Source organism: Gadus chalcogrammus, chromosome 22 (assembly GCF_026213295.1).
Source record: "Gadus chalcogrammus isolate NIFS_2021 chromosome 22, NIFS_Gcha_1.0, whole genome shotgun sequence".
NCBI lineage: Eukaryota > Metazoa > Chordata > Actinopteri > Gadiformes > Gadidae > Gadus > Gadus chalcogrammus.
Genome location: NC_079433.1, coordinates 4181695 through 4200224, shown reverse-complemented (window position 1 = coordinate 4200224; position 18530 = coordinate 4181695). Strand labels below are relative to the sequence as shown.

At 50.8% G+C, this 18530-nt stretch overlaps 3 protein-coding genes across 5 annotated transcripts in view; 2 read left to right on the top strand and 1 right to left on the bottom strand.

Annotated features, from left to right (window-relative positions):
* Positions 1–10: 10 nt before the first annotated feature.
* LOC130376190 (uncharacterized) lies at positions 11–9318 on the bottom strand. The gene is made up of 7 exons (XM_056583411.1): positions 8369–9318; positions 7896–8112; positions 4797–5019; positions 4352–4444; positions 2773–3041; positions 1079–1147; positions 11–334 (listed from the first exon to the last, which is right to left on the bottom strand). Exons 4-7 carry the CDS (start codon positions 4422–4424, stop codon positions 11–13), a joined length of 735 nt encoding a protein of 244 aa, XP_056439386.1. The 5' UTR covers positions 4425–4444; positions 4797–5019; positions 7896–8112; positions 8369–9318.
* On the top strand, positions 8613–15121 carry ncdn (neurochondrin). 2 transcript variants are annotated; one of them, XM_056582769.1, is made up of 9 exons: positions 8613–8716; positions 8958–9209; positions 9341–9868; positions 10215–10677; positions 11142–11311; positions 11823–12061; positions 12448–12663; positions 13265–13407; positions 14339–15121. In XM_056582769.1, exons 2-9 carry the CDS (start codon positions 8988–8990, stop codon positions 14764–14766), a joined length of 2409 nt encoding a protein of 802 aa, XP_056438744.1. In that variant the 5' UTR covers positions 8613–8716; positions 8958–8987; the 3' UTR covers positions 14767–15121. The 2 variants fall into 2 exon arrangements, with proteins under 2 accessions (XP_056438744.1, XP_056438745.1); XM_056582770.1 differs by lacking the exon at positions 8613–8716 and adding an exon at positions 8724–8800 and having other exon boundaries at positions 14339–14766.
* Positions 15122–15926: 805 nt separating this feature from the next.
* Positions 15927–18530, top strand: part of tfap2e (transcription factor AP-2 epsilon) — a 10533-nt gene continuing 7929 nt past the window's right edge. The window contains exons 1-2 of one of the 2 annotated variants that reach the window (XM_056582777.1): positions 15927–15971; positions 18030–18476. In XM_056582777.1, the coding sequence (XP_056438752.1) occupies positions 15927–15971; positions 18030–18476 (492 nt within the window). Of the gene's footprint in view, positions 15972–16733; positions 16761–18029; positions 18477–18530 lie in introns of those variants that run through there. The other variant, XM_056582778.1, reaches the window with a different exon arrangement.

Genomic DNA, 18530 nt, shown 5'->3' with positions numbered 1-18530 from the left:
GTTTAATCATTCAGGAGATCGCCATGGCAACAAGCATCCACGTCTCCGTCTCCGTCGCCGCCTTACCTGCCGCCGTCGGGTTGGTCAGCGCTACCGTGAGTGAACTGAGGCCACGTGGCGACGTGGCCTCCGCGCCCTCCGTGGCGTTGGAGGCCGCGGCGACCTCGGCGGACGGCCCCGTCGACGCCGGCGGGGCCTGGGTGCGGACGGGCGGCGGTGCGGCTTCTGCGCTCCCATTGGCCGACGGGCCGAGGCTGCTGCTGCTGCTCTTGGGGGTGGTGGGAGGGAGAGCGACGGCGGGGGGGGGCTCCGGGTCGGCCTGCGTGGTGCTCCTCTGCAGGGGGGGGGGGGGGGGGGGGGGAGAGGGACGATGAAGGGAGGCGTCGGGTCTGGGATACGCTCTCGACGCGGTTAGCATGTGATAGCTAACCTGCTAGTGTCTAGGAGCATATGCTACTGTCATATCAAGGGGCTGAAGGAAGGATGGAAGGAAGGAAGGAAGGGAGGGAAGGGAGAGAGGAAGGAAGGAAGGAAGGAAGGAAGGAAGGAAGGAAGGAAGGAAGGAAGGACGGGAGGAAGGGAGGAAGGGAGGAAGGTAGGGAGGGAGGACGGGAGGAAGGGAGGGAAGGAGGGAGGGAGAGGGAGGTAGGAAGGAAGGAAGGAAGGAAGGAAGGAAGGTAGGAAGGAAGGAAGGAAGGTAGGGAGGACGGGAGGGAGGGAGGAAGGGAGGGAAGGAGGGAGGGAGAGGGAGGTAGGAAGGGAGGAAGGAAGGAAGGAAGGAGAGAGGGAGGAAGGGTGGGAGAAAGGGAGGGAGAAAGAAATGAATGAAAGAAGGAAGGGTTTGACATAGGGAGGAAGGGAGCGAGGAGTAAAGGAAGGAACGGAGGGAGGAAGGAAGGAAGGGAGGGAGGAAGGAAGGACTGTTTCCCGAAACACCTTACCTTACCTGAATGAACATGGCCACCGCTGCACCTACAGCCTAAAGTAAACACCTTACCTTACCTGAATGAACATGGCCAACAGTGCACCTACAGCCTAAAGTACAGCTCGTGTGAAATGAGTGTGCGGGCCCTCCTACCGTGTTGGCATGGGGATGAGTTCTGTGTGCCCGGCGCCGCCTCACGGATCGCTTCTGGATCACCGGGCCCTGGGAGAACAGGTCAGACACAGGTCAGATACACAGCGGAGAAACGTCAGGAATATATCATTCAGACTTGTATGGCCCTTTTTTTTGGTGGCTCATTCATTGTTCATACTGGGGGTCATAATAATCAGTCCCAACAGTGTAATGACTAGATGTGTCATTTAGCCAAGGATTTTAACAAAGGATCAAGCTAGCAGTTAAAAGGATCCAATAACTCATAATTCCACATTCCAGCAGCTAGCTGTGAATCTAATGTTCTCAGGAAATGTGCCATCTGACTGTGAAGTAGGCTGCCAGAAGTTCATCCCGCTGGCCAAAACGAACAGGGCTAGCCGGTATTTTTATGACGAACAATCAGGAAATGTCTCCTTAAAGTCAAACTCCCGATTGCCTGCATTTCTCTGCCTGTCTACCAACTGAGCTGATCTGTGCGTGTTCGATTGGGCATTTTTTTCTTGGGTATGGCTTAGGGCAAGAGACATTTTTATTACGTTTGATATTTTACTCGTTACAGGAACTTCGTGTAAATCTTGCTTATTGCTCCTTTAAACCTAAACTCACCCGCCATTGATGCAGGAAGTGCAAAGCTATTTGTTAATATGAAAGAGTTTGGATTCACATTAAAAAAATTAAATAAAATCACTGAAAACCTTGAGCAACGTGTTCCGGGCTTTGTATAAACCAAAACCAAAGGGGCATCAATGGGCCAACTTCTCCTCGGGATCAGAGCTCATTTGATTCCAACACACGCAAGAAAAAGTACTCCCTTGCATCCGAAGAAGTACTCCCCTACATCCAAATAAGTACTCCCTTACATCCGAAGAAGTACTCCCCTACATCCGAAGAACTACTCCCCTACATCCGAATAAGTACTCCCTTACATCCAAAGAAGTACTCTCCTATATCCGAAGAAGTACTCCCCTACATCCGAATAAGTACTCCGTTACATCCGAAGAAGTACTCCCCTACATCTGAATAAGTACTCCCCTACATCCGAATAAGTACTCTCTTCCATCCGAAGAAGTACTCCCCTACATCCGAATAAGTACTCCCTTACATCCGAAGAAGTACTCCCCTACATCCGAAGAAGTACTCCCCTACATCCGAATAAGTACTCCCCTACATCCGAATAAGTACTCCCCTACATCCGAATAAGTACTCCCCTACATCCGAATAAATACTCTCTTCCATCCGAAGAAGTACTCCCCTACATCCGAATAAGTTCTCCCCTACATCCGAAGAAGCACTCCTCTACATCCGAATAAGTAATCCCCTACATCCGAATAAGTACTCCCCTACATCCGAATAAGTACTCCCCTACATCCGAATAAGTACTCCCTTACATCCGAAGAAGTACTCCCCTACATCCGAAGAAGTACTCCCCTACATCCGAATAAGTACTCCCCTACATCCGAATAAGTACTCCCCTACATCCGAATAAGTACTCCCCTACATCCGAATAAATACTCTCTTCCATCCGAAGAAGTACTCCCCTACATCCGAATAAGTTCTCCCCTACATCCGAAGAAGCACTCCTCTACATCCGAATAAGTAATCCCCTACATCCGAATAAGTACTCCCTTACATCTGAAGATAGCCTCCCCCATGGACCCTGGGGGGATCCCTACCTTGTCCAGCATCTGCAGCAGGCCCAGGGACTCCTGGTGGGGCTGGGGCAGGGAGACGATGGCGCAGCCCCGGTCCCTGGAGCAGCTGAGCTGGACGCAGTGGCCCCCCAGGCTCCACACCGCGCCGCAGCTGGGCGACAGGCAGCAGGACTGCCAGCAGGTGGCGCCAGCGTTCCCCCGGGCCAGGGGCCTCCAGCCCAGGCCGAGGACGCTGCTCCAGTGCATGCCCAGGACGCCTCCCGTCACCCTGCAGAGGTTAGCCGAGACTTCTGCCGGGACGGGGGGAGGGAGAGGGGGGAGAGAGAGGGGGGGGGGGGGGAGGGGGTAGGGAGAGGGGGGAGGGAGAGGAACCGGGGAGAGAGAACAAGTCAATGAATACTAATAAAACAGGAAAGGCTAAAGCAACAGTTGAAAGGGTCTGTTATCTGGGAACACATGTTGGACTGCGGCCAACAATGTGGGTCTCATTTCGAAACAGCAGAAATGCCTAATGAATAATATTATGTCTGGAGGACATTTATTGACACGAGCCAGAGCCCAACCGACTGAGATCAGAACAGAATGTACAGAGTTCTAAACCAACGTAGTGTTGAAAATTAGTTTTAAAACGACCACCGAGTTCTAAACAGACCATAATCCTAAATAAACTGACCATAGAGATCCAAACAGATGGAATAGTCCTAGAGTGGCCTTTCTACAACTGTGTCCGTAGATAATCCAACCATTGAGTTCTAAACAGACCATAAAGTTGTAAGCTGAATGTAGCTCTAAAGTGACTTTAGAATGGTTCTAATCCGGATGGGGGGGCCAAACTGGGACAGTTCCCTGATCCACGGCCCTTCTGTCACGACGGGGAATATTATGGGATGCAGGTGAATTAATGCAACTTCGGACTTGAAGCCACACAGAGAACGCACTGTGGGCTTTTGTCAGCAAACACACACAGGATCTTTTGTCCTACTTTAGACTGTAGCAAACTGTGAGTCCAGTGTAACCCCACACACACACACACACACACACACACACACACACACACACACACACACACACACACACACACACACACACACACACACACACACACACACACACACACACACACACACACACACACACACACACACACACACACACACACGAGGGACAGAGCCAGAAGGAGACAGAGGGAGACCGAGGGAGACAGAGGATAGCTGGCACACAAACTGTGTTAAGCCACCGCACCCACAAACCAACAAACAGGGCCACCTGAAGCACCCGAAACGATCACTGTGAGATGGCAGAGAAAACCTGAGCCGCCCTGGGTAACCAAAGGCCTGTTTGGCGGGAACGGAGATTATCTCTGAATTGTTGTTGAACCTTTATGCACACAAAGCAGCCTCATTGAAGTTAATCACCTCTTTATAAAGGGTGACCTGGTGTGTGTGACGATGCGTGTGTCGTTCTGACCAGCTTGATTAGTGTCTCCTCATCGACAACACCTGGCATGAACGAGGAGAATCGACACTGCAGGGAAACCCGCCCCCTCGAGGTCAACAGTCTAAGGTTGGGTGGCCAGAGGCTTCCTATTGGCTAGTCGTACCTGTGGGCGGGTGTAGGGCCCAGAGGAAGAGCAGTGATAGGACGTGGTGAGGTAGGTAGCGTGGGGGAGACATGGTCCCGGAAAGCAGAGGACCTGGTGGGAGACATGGAGGGAGTTAGACATCGGACCACCAGGGGAAATAAAGGGTGAATCCCAATGCAAACCCAGGACTTTAAGCATCAACATTTTAATAATATATAGTTTAAAGACATAATAATCAACTATGACTCGATGTCGAATCTACAGAAAAACGAGGGAGGGAAACCACTTGAAATGACCTTTAGACCACATGCAACAGAAAACGTCATCGAAAACAGACGTCAACATGTGACACTTCTTGAGTCACCCTCTCCTTACAATCATTAATCAACGATAGCACACGGAGCAACAATACGTCTGGACTACAATATGTCTGGAGGAGGACTACAGCTCAGGCGGAGCTCACCTCTTCTGTAGGTCCCGAAGAGGAGGAGGAGGAGGAGGAGGAGGAGGAGGAGGAGGAGCCGTGCCTCCCACCAGGAGGCTCCGGGGGGGGGAAGTTAGGTGGGCAGGGAGGTGACGCGAGGTGAGGGGTGAAGACAGGACGACAGCGGTGGCGTTCGAAGCGGCAGTGTCAACATGGCTGCTCTCTGGTCCTCCACGACACGATCCGCTCAGACACGACCGCTCTGCAGACAGAAGAGGAGGAGGAGGAGGAGGAGGAGGAAGAGGAACCGATGAAATAGGGCGAAGACATGACTCATGCGGAAGCGAAACATGAGCAAGGCCAATTTTTTCACTCCTTAACTTAGCTCTCATTTCTTCTTCTGCCCTTCCCTCACCTCTTCTCTTCCATCTTGTTTTCACCTCCACACTCTTCCCTGCTCCCCTTCTCCCTCCCTCATTCCCCACTCCTCTCTCCTTCTCCCTTCCCTTCCCCTCTCCTCTCCCCACTCCTCAGAGCCCAGGCTACTCTCTCCATAGTCCCTTTGTTTCCCTCCTCTCTGTGTATTTCGGTGTCACTCCTTGAAGGCCTCCGATATCTTCCTCCGATATCTTCCTCCGATATACTCCTTGATTCGACCGTAGCCCCCGGATAACTTTTGCTTGATTAAAGCGTTGAATGAATTATTAACCAGGATATTTTAATCACACACACACACACACACACACACACACACACACACACACACACACACACACACACACACACACACACACACACACACACACACACACACACACACACACACACACACATCATAAAAACAATGTTTGTTCTGCTAAATAATAGCAGGCTCTATATGGCTCCAGCTCTCACAGGGTGCTGCAAAAATACATATTAAAAGATAATTTAAATGATGATGACATTTAAATTAATTCAAAATGGTATACCCAAATGAGCAACACGTGGATAAAGTTCTGGAACACCCTAGCCAGCGTCTACACCGTCTCTGCCTTTGTGGACAATAAAGTTCAGACATTATTTGTTTCGGGTCAACTGCTTTACAGTGTGTTTGCACAGCTCAATCAGACTGGCCACTTGTTTGTGAACGTGTGGTTCCCTCGGCTGAGAAGGGCTATACAGCCTGTTTACATTATAGATCCATTCAGTGTAAGTGGCGTGTTACACTTCAGGTGGCCCTGGTCATTTCCTGGTGGAAACCCTCTCGAAAGCTCTTTAAAAATGGCAATTTACCTACTAATTGTAAAAAAATAAATAAGAAAAAAATATCGTTGTTATAATAAACAAGATATGACTTCTATTCACGTTTGGAGAATAGGATGTCAGTCATGACACTTCACAATATGATGACACATTTGTTTATAATAAACGTCACACTAATGGCGTGTGACTGAGGGACAGTGTGACGTGAACGTTGAGAGGCATGCAATGGCAGGCTGAGGAACGCTAGGAAACATGTGATGGACAGTCGACTGTGTCATGTCACAACTTAAGAGGTAAACGTGTATGCTCGTTACTATTACATATTTGTTTATTAAACGTGTCTCCTGTGACTTCTAATGTCTCATTACAGGCTTTTGCTGCTGCATGAAGAACAGGAAAACACTAAGGCATGGAACCTATCCAGATCATAGGATACATACAGATCTAAGACAGCTGGGGGTAACACTACAGCTCGATCCTGCATCCTACCAGACGGCCATACGGTTATGTTATGAGTGTACCAATAAAGAGGATTTACAACTGTTATGTCTGGTAGACTGATAAGGTAACTCGGTTGCCAGCATCTTAAATCAGACCTTGCAGTACAGATAATTAAACTCAAAACGCTGTTATGGGTAGGAGTTCTTATCACTCCTGACTCAAGAAGAAACAATTTCCCAGTTTCCCTCTTACTTCCTAATCAACAGTCTGCTTCCTTTTGGGAAAACAATTGGATTGGCTACAGCCGGGACACATATAGTCTGTCGCCTCATAGTTTTAATACGTTATCTTCTTTACAAGGCCCCCGTTTCAAGGGTAGCCCAACAAAATACGAGGCACACGTACCTTATCGAACCTTTGCCCCACATTACTGCTCAGTGAACGTCCCGCGCATAGCCCACTGTCTATAGCGGTCTCTATGTATGGCCGTCCGTCAATCTGTAGGACCGTCCCCCCGTCTCTAGGGCCGACCCCCGGTCTCTAGGACCGTCCCCCCGTCTCTATGGCTCTCCTCTCCCCCTGTCCCCCGGTCACTAGGATCCTCCCCCGGTCCGTCGGACCGTCCCTCGGTCTCCACATCCGTCCCCCGGTCGTTACGGCAAGCGTAGCTGCGCAGAGATGCTCACTCACGCGACACAGTCACCTGCCGTGATGACAGCTCTGCCAGTTGGCTCAGTGTGGGACTACTGGGTGGTCAACAGATCGACGCAAGATATAAGGTCATAAACAACGCAGTCTCTTACTACTGACCGGGAAATTTGCTTTTTTTCTCCCTCTCGTTTGCATTTGAGTCAACTTCAATTTCCCAAAACGGGAGGGAGTGGAATTATGAAACACACACACGCACACGTTTCTGACTGCTGCAACGTCGACTGGAAAGTCCTCTTGAAATGAATGGATGCCACCCGATCGTCCGGTATTACCCGATGTCCCGATTAGCCAACCTTAAATATAATACTATTTGGACCGTATACTAGAGTAAGGCAATGGGGCACATCCTTCAAAATGGTGGACTCATTCATTATGGAGCTTTACATGTTTCAAACCACACACATATATACGTCTATGGTGTCTAGGGGACACGTCCAGCTGGTTCACATATCTAGCCTCTCTCTCTGCTGAATAATAAGCTCTCGTTTTTAATAACAAGATTTCGCAATACAACTCATGGTGGCTACTACTATGCATTGAATCGTTTCTAAATACCTTGAACCATCACCACGACTGTGATGATAATCCACGGCTGCACACGAGAGATATCCCCGGGTAATGTACATAATGTACACCATGAACACATAGGAGCATCGGGGCGCTTTTAAGCTAACAGCTGTGGGTAGATCGTCAACCCTTACCGATCTTTTCAATACAAACACAAGACGAACGGAAAGCGCTTACACATGTCGAGGTGTGCAGGTATATCCTGTGGGTCTGCCGTTGGTTGTCGTCGCGTTGCTCACTGTACACTATCGAGGTCAGCTCGGTTGTTTTCTCCTGGTTTCCCTCACTGGAGCTGACGGCGCTCACACACGGATGATGCTGCTGCGCCGAACTCTCCTCTAGTGGCCCCTACCGGCGACCGTGAGCACTGCGCCTTAGTTTGCTCTGGCGATTCCTACCGTCGACAGTGAAGTGAACGCTGCACCTTACCATTCAATTCAATACAATTCAAGGAAGTTTTATTGGCATGAGAAACAAACATTTACATTGCCAAAGCGGTTATAAAATAAAGAGGTCAAAATATAAAACGTTGAATACAAAATATATATGCACACATATCAGATATTCCACTGTACTTAATATCTAAAAAGTAAAATGTTGGATATTATTTTAAAAGTAGCGACCCCTATCGTCGACTGTGAAAACTGTACCTTAGTTTTCTCTAGCGCCTCCTATTGTCCACAATGCGAACCTTGGGATTTAATGTGATACATCCACATTGGATGATTCGCTTTGTTTATTTTTATTCTATCACCGTATCTATTCGGGTGATATTTGACACGGGGGGGACGTTACTATCTTTAATTGTAGTCCACATCACGTCTTGCTGACGTTTAAAACAGGCACCAAAATGGCTTCCCGCTACGGCGCAGTGAAACACTCCGTGATTGGCCTGTAGGTACATGCGGAGCGATGTGATTGGTTGGGCGCAGCTTTGTTTTGACAGCTCTCTTCCTGAAAATGCTCACGTTGTTGTAGTGTGGGACTGATGCATCGAGGTAGTTTTATTTTGTACATCTTTACTTTATTGAGCTCTCGCAAGTTGTTCTTATAATATAACATTTCAGTTGGTTAGAGTTAAGGTGTGTAAATAGGTTTTCGTCTTATAGCCTAGCATAGTGAAATTAGCTTTGGTGCTTTAACCAGACGTGATCACATGCGTTGTTTCGGATGATGTTGGTTTCTATTCGTTGTTCCCGTTTCTCAGTCGTACGATTTCATTCATGTTGTTCTTTTTAGGACCTCAGTAACGTTGGATCCTACGTCAAGATGACCCAAGTTACCGAAGTTGCTGTTCTGAGCACGGTGGATGAACCTAACGCCCATGATCCTGCCCTAGCTGAGGATGAGGAGGATGGAGGAGAAAGAGTCGAGCCGATCACGGAAGCAGGGGAAGGCCTGACTCCTTCCCAGAGAGAAGTGTTGGAGAGATGTCTCCACGCTCTTACGCATGCTAAGAACGACAGCCACACGCTGGCGGCGCTGCTCCTGGTAGGGACCCTGAAAATAACGGGTTGTTTATACAAGTGTCACTGACGCATTCTTATTCCCATGTATCCTTATCTCCCGTTGTCTGATGCAACAGTGCAATTTAACTCAAGTGTTATGACCGTTTTTCTCAGATCACGCGCATATGCCCCGCCAGTCAGCTCGACAAACCCACCCTGAGACGCATCTTCGAGGCGGTCGGTCTGAACCTACCGCACCGGCTTCTCGTAACGGCGGTCCGGGGGAGCGACTCCGCCACGGCCAGCCTGCCCCCCGAGGAGCTCCTCTCCCTGGGCACGGCCCTGCTCGCCGCGCTGAGCACGGACCCCGACATGGCCTCGCACCCCCACCTGCTGTCCACCGTCCCGCTCCTGCTGGGGCTGCTGGCAGACGGACCCTCACAGACCCAGGGGACCCCCGGGCAGAACCCCACAGCAGAACCACACTCTGGTCCTGATGGTGGAGGCGGCGGTAGTGATGATGTTGGCGGCGGTGGGGAAAATGCCCAAGAGGCCCCAGACTCCACTCCCAGACTGGACCAGGCCATGGCTGCGGACTGCTACCAGATCCTGGAGGCGGTGTGCTCATTGGAGACGGGCCCCGAGCAGCTGTTGAGCCGGGGAGCGGTACCCACCCTGTGCAGAGCCATCGAGCACAACCAGGTAGACCTCCAGGCTAAATACACTACCGTCGGGAATTGTATCTGGAAATATTCCATCTTTTTGGTTAAATATTTCAGTTCAAACACCCAAAACATAGCAGAATTAGTGGCAAACTGTTTTACTAACTTAGTAATTTCATACCTGCACTGTCAGACATTTGTTCATATTCATTAACCCTTCTTACCTTTTATGTCTGTGTTCTTATCGACTCAATTTAAATGCCTTTTAGGAGCCTCAATGTGAAAATGGGACTCCTGCCCATGTCCAGCCCTGTGAATTGCCTTTGTGTTTTGGTTCTGTAAACTTAACCGTAAGCCCTCCACCCACCCCGCCCCTCTGTGACCAGGTGTTGAGCCAGGAGAAGGGGCTTCCCCTGCTGGGCTGCCTGCTGTCCGGCCGGTCCCGGGAGAAGGCGTGGCGGAAACACCCGGAGCTGCTCCTCTCCCTGCTGGCCCGCGTCTCGGCCCACTTCCGCCAGGCCCAGGGCCAGGCCCGGCTGGACCAGTGCTCCCGGCTGACGCAGTTCCTGCCTCCGCCAGGGGTGGCGACGGAGAGCGCGGCGCTGCAGGCGGTGGTGGCGGCGCTGTGGGAGGAGCTGAGGCCCATGACGCAGGCCAGGCTCACGCCCGCGCAGATCGGCCCCCTCCTGGTGCTCGGCGCCTGTCTGCTGGACCTGGGCGGCTGGGAGCCGGCGGGGCCGCCCAAGTTCTGCTGCCTGCTGGTGAACCGGGCCTGTGTGGAGGTGAGGATGGGCCTGGAGGAGCCGCCCGGGACGGAGATCAGCGCCGAGCTGCAGCACACGCTCACAGGTGGGTCGGACGGTTAATGATACAGGTTGGGTTGGTTAGGTAGTAATTATAGAACTTATAGAAGTCAGTACTCACCGACTGAATACTTGTACTGGTACTTGGGAGTGTTACTACTAGTACTAGTATGTATAAAGTATTGTTACAGCTGTGTGTTATGTAGTGTTACAGTCGGGATTGATTCGTAGTAGTTAAAGCTCTTCTAAAGGAGAGGGCTTAGTGTTACTGGTATTTATAGTCTAGTGTTACAGGTGTTTATAGTATTATAGGTTTGTGTGCACAGCTTTGTATACAGTACAATGGATCTCGTATAAATATACAAGATTGCGCGCTACGTTACTTTAAACACTCTTTTTTTTTTATGACACATGTATCCTACTGTTCACAATGAATACAGAAAAATGTATCCAATCCTTTTTTTGCACAATTTGAGGTTTTGGAACAGTCCTAACTGAACATGCTCCTAGGCTGCTATCGCATCATGGAGGCCGCCATGGAGCAGGCCTGCAGCCAGGCACTCGCCCAGAGTGAGGCCCCAGCCCAGCCTGCCATCACTGGGATCAGCCTTCAGCAGAGCCGGCAGGTCCTGCTGGTGCTCCAGGAGGCCTTCGCTGCTCTGATATACCACCTGTCACAGGTACAGGGAAAACTGTACAAGTGAATGAGTTAGTTTGTGTGGCTACCGGGGCCCAAATGGTCTGTTTAGACTTTTGGCATGAGATATGCGGGAAATGTTTTAAATTCTGTGCGTCTCTTAACTGTAGAGCTACTTACTACTCTTTAGTAATTGAACTGATGCTTGTGTCCCAAGGGACTTGCAGTATATATAGCTTTAGTTGTGTGTGGTTTGGGTACAGGTAGGATTAGGCATCTGGCTCTAGGATGTGTGTACACGTACCCTGGGCATCAACATCAATGGAGTTCATTAACACTACAGCGACTTACAAGAATAACATTTGTCAGAAGACGGTGAAACAACAGTAAACCTTTAACGGTATAGTAAGGATGATGACTCAAGTTTCAAGGATTAGCAATTGTACGGCTAACCCATTCCCCGTACACAACAGAGATGGCTAGGATAAGATGCTGCACAACTAGTTTCTTCTTCAGTCCCACTTCTCAACTCTCCTCCTCCCCCTCCCTCCAAGGTGGACCCCAGTCGCTATGGCGACCCGTTTGTGTTCGCCACGTTCCGCTCGCTGTGCGCCTGGCTGGCCGAGGAGACGGCCTGTCTGAAGGAGGAGGTGACCGCCCTCCTGCCGTTCCTGATTGGCTACGCCAGGGCCCATCTGATGGGGGAGGGCCCCGACCAGAGCCTCTCCCATTGGATGTCTGAGATGTCCGTCGGGGAAGAGGGCGGGGCCTGGTCGGGCGGTCAAGCGCTGAGGTAAGAGAGGGACGAGGCCGATGGAAGTACTTGGTCAACAGCGGAACTAGGGTGTAATGGAGAAATGCGTCGATTGATCAACGCAGCTTCACAAATGTGCTCGCCCCGCAAAAAAGAAAATGATGACTCTGCACGCCTTGACTTTTGATCAATGTGTTGCAAATCTTAGACTTGTGACAGAGCAGAGTGTGTGTGTGGGGGGAGGGGGGGGGGGATGGAACGGGACGAGACGAACCAATCAGAAGACGAAGCACTCCTTCGCGTACTCTCATCAAGTCTACAAGCTCTCGCATTTCGCAACGTATTAACCTTCACACTTGTCCTCCTCTCCCTCCCTCCCTCCTCTCCTCCTCTCCTCCCTCCCTCCTCTCCTACGTCCCCCCCAGGTACCTCCTGCCGGCCCTGTGCCACCTCTCGGCGGAGGACGGGCCCCGGAAGGTTCTCCTCTCCCTGGAGGCCCCGGCCCTGCTGGTGGAGTTCGTGTCGCGGGGGTGGGCCCGTCTGAAGGGGAGGGCGGGGGTCACGACCCCCCGGGACCCCGGCCTGGAGACGGCCTGCTCCGCCCTGCTCAACTTCACCGTCACGGAGCCCGACAGCGTCAGGTTAGCACCACCTTAACAGACCACCGAACCCCAACCTCCGTCAGGTTAGCACCACCTTAACCGCTGAAGCACCAACACTACTGGACAGAGTAGCAGCCTAGCGTAGCTCGATTAGCAGCACACAGTGTGTAGACGGACCCATCGCTAAACATGTACACATGCACGTCTGCAGTGCCTGGTGGATATTCATCTTTATTTGCCTTCTTACACGTTTATTCTACATTTCTTCTAAATTATTTATTGTATTGAATATCTTTTTTTTTTTAAAAAGCTTTCACAATTTGATTCCTGCCAATGTCTAACACGTTGAATGGCCGTGGTGTTTGAACTGTGCTGTACAAGAAGCCCTTCTTATAAAACATCATCCACAAACCAATCCGGCATTCACATACTGATTACCAGGACTAGTTATCAGGAGTACACGATGTCCTATACACGATGTCCTATTCGTGTTACAGGGACAAACGGATAATAATCATACAACGGTGTTTATATGACCAGTTCCTATTCGAGCGAGCCGATAACAGTATTATAATTGAACCAGCTCTCTTACAGTTGAGTGACATAGACACTCATTCGTTTTTTTTTCTTGTTTGTTTAGGAATGACCCGTGCTTTAGGACCCTGGAGACTCTCCTCAGCGAAGCACTTCCTGTTCTGGTCCACAAGCCCGCCCTCCTCGTCCTCGCTGCCAACCTCTGCACTCTGGGCCTCATGATTGGCCGGCTGATGCCAGCGACGTCAGGTGACCTACCCAGTGTTTCCTGAATGTCAGGACTTCCTGACATTCGGTCAAATAGTTATGCAAAGCCACCGTTATTCTGGTAATATTTACTGTTAAGTTATTTTTAGTACATTTATGTGAATGACATTAAAACAAGATTCAGCATGTTCAGAAACTGTTAGCAGTGAGGCTCCTTGCTTAAGGCCTACAGGTCGGCTGGGGACGATTGTGGAATCGAACCCACGACCTTTCAGCTAGTTGACCCACCCTTAAGTTAACATGCGATTTCTTTCATCATAAGAAGCATCTTAAAGGCTGTTCACTGTTACAGTATCAAAGTAGTCTGTGCTTTTAGGGGGTAGATTTAGATCCATAACCATCCATCGCCATGACGATCCTAACTTGTAGTCATTGCTTTTGGGGGGCCAGATTATGATCCATAACCACCCGTCTATCTCCATGACGATCCTCACTCCTCCTCCTATCCCCCCCCATCCGTCTCCATGACGATCCCAACTCCTCCTCCTCCCCCCCATCCGTCTCCATGACGATCCTCACTCCTCCTCCTCTCCCCCCCCATCCGTCTCCATGACGATCCCAACTCCTCCTCCTCTCCCCCCCCATCCGTCTCCATGACGATCCTAACTTGTAGTTCTTGCTTTTGGGGGGCCAGATTATGATCCATAACCACCTGTCAATCTCCATGACGATCCTCCTCCTCCTCCATCCCCCCATCCGTCTCCATGACGATCCTAGCTCCCCCCCCCCCCCCTCCATCCGTCTCCATGATGATCCCCACTCCTCCTCCTCTCCCCCCAATCCGCCTCCATGACGATCCTGACTCCTCCTCTCCCCCCATCCGTCTCCATGACGATCCTAACTCCTCCTCTCCCCCCATCCGTCTCCATGACGATCCTAACTCCTCCTCTTCCCTCCCCCCCCCCCCCCCCAGGTCCGGCCGAGTCGGGCCCGCGGCGGTTCTTCTCGGCAGCGCTGCGCTTCCTCAGCGGGGCCCTGGAGGGGCCCGGCCCCCGGCCCGGCCCCGTGGCGGTGAGCTCCGCCTGGGAGGCGTGGTGGGGCGAGGCCCAAGAGCTGTGGAGGCTGGGGCTGCAGGCCCTGGGCGGCTGCGTGCGGGCCCAGCCCTGGCTCTCGGCCCTGGTGCGGGAGGAGGGCTGGCTGGCCGGCACCCTGGCCCTCCTGGAGACGGGGGCCCGGCTGCCCGACCAGCGGACCCAGGAGGCCCTGGAGGAGGCCCTGTGCGCGCTGGCCGAGGGCTGCCCCGCCTGCCGGCAGGAGATCGGGGGCCGCATGAGGGCGGGGCGGGCCGAGGGGGCCCTGGGGGGCATGGGGGCCCTCAGGAAGACGGTGGGGGTCAAGTGAGACGCTGGGGGGGGGCGGGGTCATATAGAAAGAAGGCGTGGCCTGACGGAGAACGTTTTAACTCGCAACTTGTAGCAGAAGTATATTCCCTCCCGTAGCTAAGGCTCTTATTGTATGATAAAATGAAGAAGGTCAAGCACTCTCGCAGATGGAGCCCAAGGGTTACACGTTGGTCTACTATATAGACTAATAAAGTGATAATAAAGCATGTATAAGTCACTACAATGGTCGTCGTGCTCGGATTGCATTCAGGCAGGAGAACACTGATGTGTTTTTTTGTTGTAAGCTATGGAAATGTTCAAAGATATGTTTAATAAAGAGCTATTTTGGTAATAAAATTCTGTTTCGTTTTGTTTCATTAAAATTGAACATTCGGGGAGGACTGAGGATGAATGGTCCGCTTTTGTCATGAAGGTAAACGCGGATCACCAACCGGTCATACTGTGAGTGACCACAAGATGGCGTGCCGGCTTCTATATCGAGATGCGTCGCTATGTAAGGAGACGGGTCGTCAGGACGGTCCCGATGGAACAGAAATGTGCCATTTCCTAGTGTCGTCTTATTCTAATAAAAAAACGTTAATTTGATCGATTTTGGAGCTATGTCTCTTAATTATTGGCAAAACAATAAGGAAACTTCTGATAAATGCTAATACGGCTAAATGGCCGCCAGTAGCATACATCAGGACTATTTCAAGAAATAACGCGAAAAAGTGCGCTTTTATTCAGATAATTAAGAGGTGCGATTTAAGTCAGCATTGACAGTAATTAACACAGTGTATGTGATTCATAACTTGACATACTACTAATAATAACATACACGCAATATAAAACACCCCACTGTCTCCGTTTTAATCCCGTGTCTAAACCGTGAAAATTAGCGGACAATGATGCCGGGTGCCGTGGTATTGTTTCGTCCCAAAGTTTGCACCCTCTCTCTCTCTCCCCCTCTCGACTCCTTCACCACCCAGCCTCTCCTCCCCCCTCCCTCCCTCCCTCCCTCCCTTTCTCTTTGTGACTCATCCATACAACTCCAGAGTCTCTTCTCCAACTAAGTCACTCCGCTCTCCACCTTCTACCGCCTCCCATCCCTCTCGAGCTCCCCAGCCGCAGCAGCAGGACTCCCCGCAGACCCGCGCGAAGCACACCGACGGCCTCGCGATGCTCTGGAAGTCTCGCTCCAAGAACGAGCTGTATGGAGCTCAGGTAAGCGACGTGCAACCGTATTAACGTGTTTTTGCTCCGTTGCTGACTGTCTATGACTGAGTGAGTAAGACTGGGTTCAATGTATATGGTCAAACTGGAAAACCGTTTTTTGCTGTCTGTTTTTGGATGCGCAAAGCCTGGTGACGTTTTATACTAGCCTAAACCTTTTGGATAAAGACTTTGCGCTGACTGTATTAATTGTAATGCGGAATGCTGAGACCGGAATTATAATCCAGCAGTTTATTATTTATCATGTGTTTCGACGCACGAGGAATGGAAGAAAGAATTAATTGAAATGAATCGCAGTAGGCCTGCGTTTGGCGGAGTGAATAAGTGGATAAGTGTGTATTAAGGTTTCATGAAAGACAAGTATCTCTTTAAGCGGAGTGGGACCCCCCTCGACCCCTCCCCCCCCCCTCCCTCCCTCCCCCCCACCCCCCGTGCGCCTCAGCGCGCGCGACGCCTATAAGTAGAGCGCTCGTTGAGACGGCCAGGGACACCAGACAGCCCGCGCAGAACACCATTCACACGCTCATTCAGAAAAATACAAAACTCGGCAGAGAGACAATTTATCCCGCGGAAGAAAAGCTACCGTTTATTCTTTTTATTTTCCTGGATCTTCACCTCAGACGTTAATAAATCGCCTGGATTATAACTTGGCGGTGAATGTGTTGTCATCCCTCCGACGTCGTCAGCAGCCTCGCGCGCTCTTGATTTTCTATTTTATTTTGAGGGGAGGGGGGGTCTCCAGAATCTGACCAGATGTTAGTTCACACCTATTCGGCCATGGTGAGTTCCCTGACCTATCTGTTATTTACTGTTGTTCAAACGAAGGCCCATATTAAGTCTTTCATATGCTGTTCATTAGAAGCCGACTGAGTGCTCTGAGTTCGCGGCGCGCGCGGGCTGTCGCCTGTCCGGTAGATCACAAGAGAATACGAAACAAATGTCAAAGCAAGAGCGCGAGGCTGGCCGTCAAAGTGTCGTCGGGAATAGTTCTCAAGCGCGGAGAGAAGCGTTTGAAGTATTGTGACGTTTTATCAGGGATGATTACACCGCGCACCATGCATCAACTAAAGCCAGTTTCCCTCGGAGCTGAGGCTGTCACACCATGTCCAAACTATCGGACATTTTTTTTATTAAATAGTTTTGCGCAATCATCTGTGTTGTTTTCTTAAAAAAGAAAAAGTACATTCTTACATTGTATTTTATACATTTATTCTGAATCTGCGACGAGGTGTGAACTAGATTTAGAATGGACATCGTCGCTCACTACCACTGCCATCGATCTGGGTGACCCATATCGTGGGGAGAAAAATCGAAATTCGTTGAGCACAGAATTAAAGAAATGTAGGCCAGTAGGTTATATATTTTCTGATGTTTTTAAATTAAATTAAAAGACATTACCAACTTGGTATTTCCTATTAATTTACACTGCGTCTGCAGGCATGACATCTCGTTAACTCACTTATTAATATACTGATATTGTGTTTAATATACATTGTGGTTAATAAGGGGGTAATTTCTCTTGATTGATTGTTTTGACTGCCTTTCTGGAGCGCCCGACGCATCATTCAGAGTTGTTTATTCTCGTCCCGGGGCTATCGCGAGGCTTCGCGTTGTGCAGGAGAGTAGTACCTGTTCACGTGCTGGTGACCTTCGTGACACCGTGTGGTGCCAGAGGCGCTCCGTGCCCGCGCGCATCATTCCAGCCCCCCGTGGAGGCTGTCTCTCTCTCCGCGAGAAGAGGCTGGATGTGATGAATGGGATCTGAAACCATGGGAATCAGAAGAAGAATAGGAATTATAACGAATAGATCCAGTCCTTCCATGGCTAAAGTAGTACCCTTGTAGACCCGATCTGAATGTTTTTAGTTTATATTTTAGTTTACATTCGTTGTTGAATTTTACGCACGAATTTCACGTTGTTGGATTTTACGTACGTAATCGGACAGTCTTAAAGAGTGTCACTTATTAAAAAACAGTGGTCTATTGAAAGGTCATCTTTCATTTATTATTAGTCAGTGACCTAACTCCCACTCTCTCCTTGACCCCCCAGGACCGCGCGGACGGCCTGACCGGCTCCTCGCCCAGCGGCCGCCTCTCGCAGCTCTCCTCGCTCAACCAGGCGGCCTACGCCTCGGCCCCGCCGCTCTGCCACACCCCGGCCTCCGACTTCCAGCCACCCTACTTCCCCCCTCCGTACCCGCAGTCCTCCCTCTCCTACGCGTCCCAGGGCCAGGAGTCGGCCTACTCGCACCTATCCGACCCCTACCCATCAATCAACTCCATCCACCAACACCAGCAGGCCGCATGGCACTCGCAGCGGTCCCGCTCCGAGGAGGGGGCTCTCCTGTCGCAGTCCCACCGGGCGCTGAGCCTCGATCCCCGCAGGGATTACCCGGGAGTACCGAGGCTCCTGCACGGCCTCGGGGAAGGGGCCGCGGCGCTCGGTGAGGGCCCCCTCGGGATGCACATAGGACACCACAGCATAGAAGACATCCAGGTGGGCTTGTGGGTAGGGACCGCTTTTTAAAACGTTGTTTCACACTTTGTGTCG

Coding starts and splice junctions, on each gene's coding strand:
- LOC130376190 (XM_056583411.1), bottom strand. CDS start 4,424: ATGTCTCCCCCACGCTACCTACCTCACCACGTCCTATCACTGCTCTTC. Junction 3,042..4,351: donor GGCCCTACACCCGCCCACAG/GTACGACTAGCC, acceptor CCGTCCCGGCAG/AAGTCTCGGCTAACCTCTGC. Junction 1,148..2,772: donor TGCTGCAGATGCTGGACAAG/GTAGGGATCCCC, acceptor CTGTTCTCCCAG/GGCCCGGTGATCCAGAAGCG.
- ncdn (XM_056582769.1), top strand. CDS start 8,988: ATGACCCAAGTTACCGAAGTTGCTGTTCTGAGCACGGTGGATGAACCT. Junction 12,664..13,264: donor ACGGAGCCCGACAGCGTCAG/GTTAGCACCACC, acceptor TTGTTTGTTTAG/GAATGACCCGTGCTTTAGGA. Junction 13,408..14,338: donor GCTGATGCCAGCGACGTCAG/GTGACCTACCCA, acceptor CCCCCCCCCCAG/GTCCGGCCGAGTCGGGCCCG.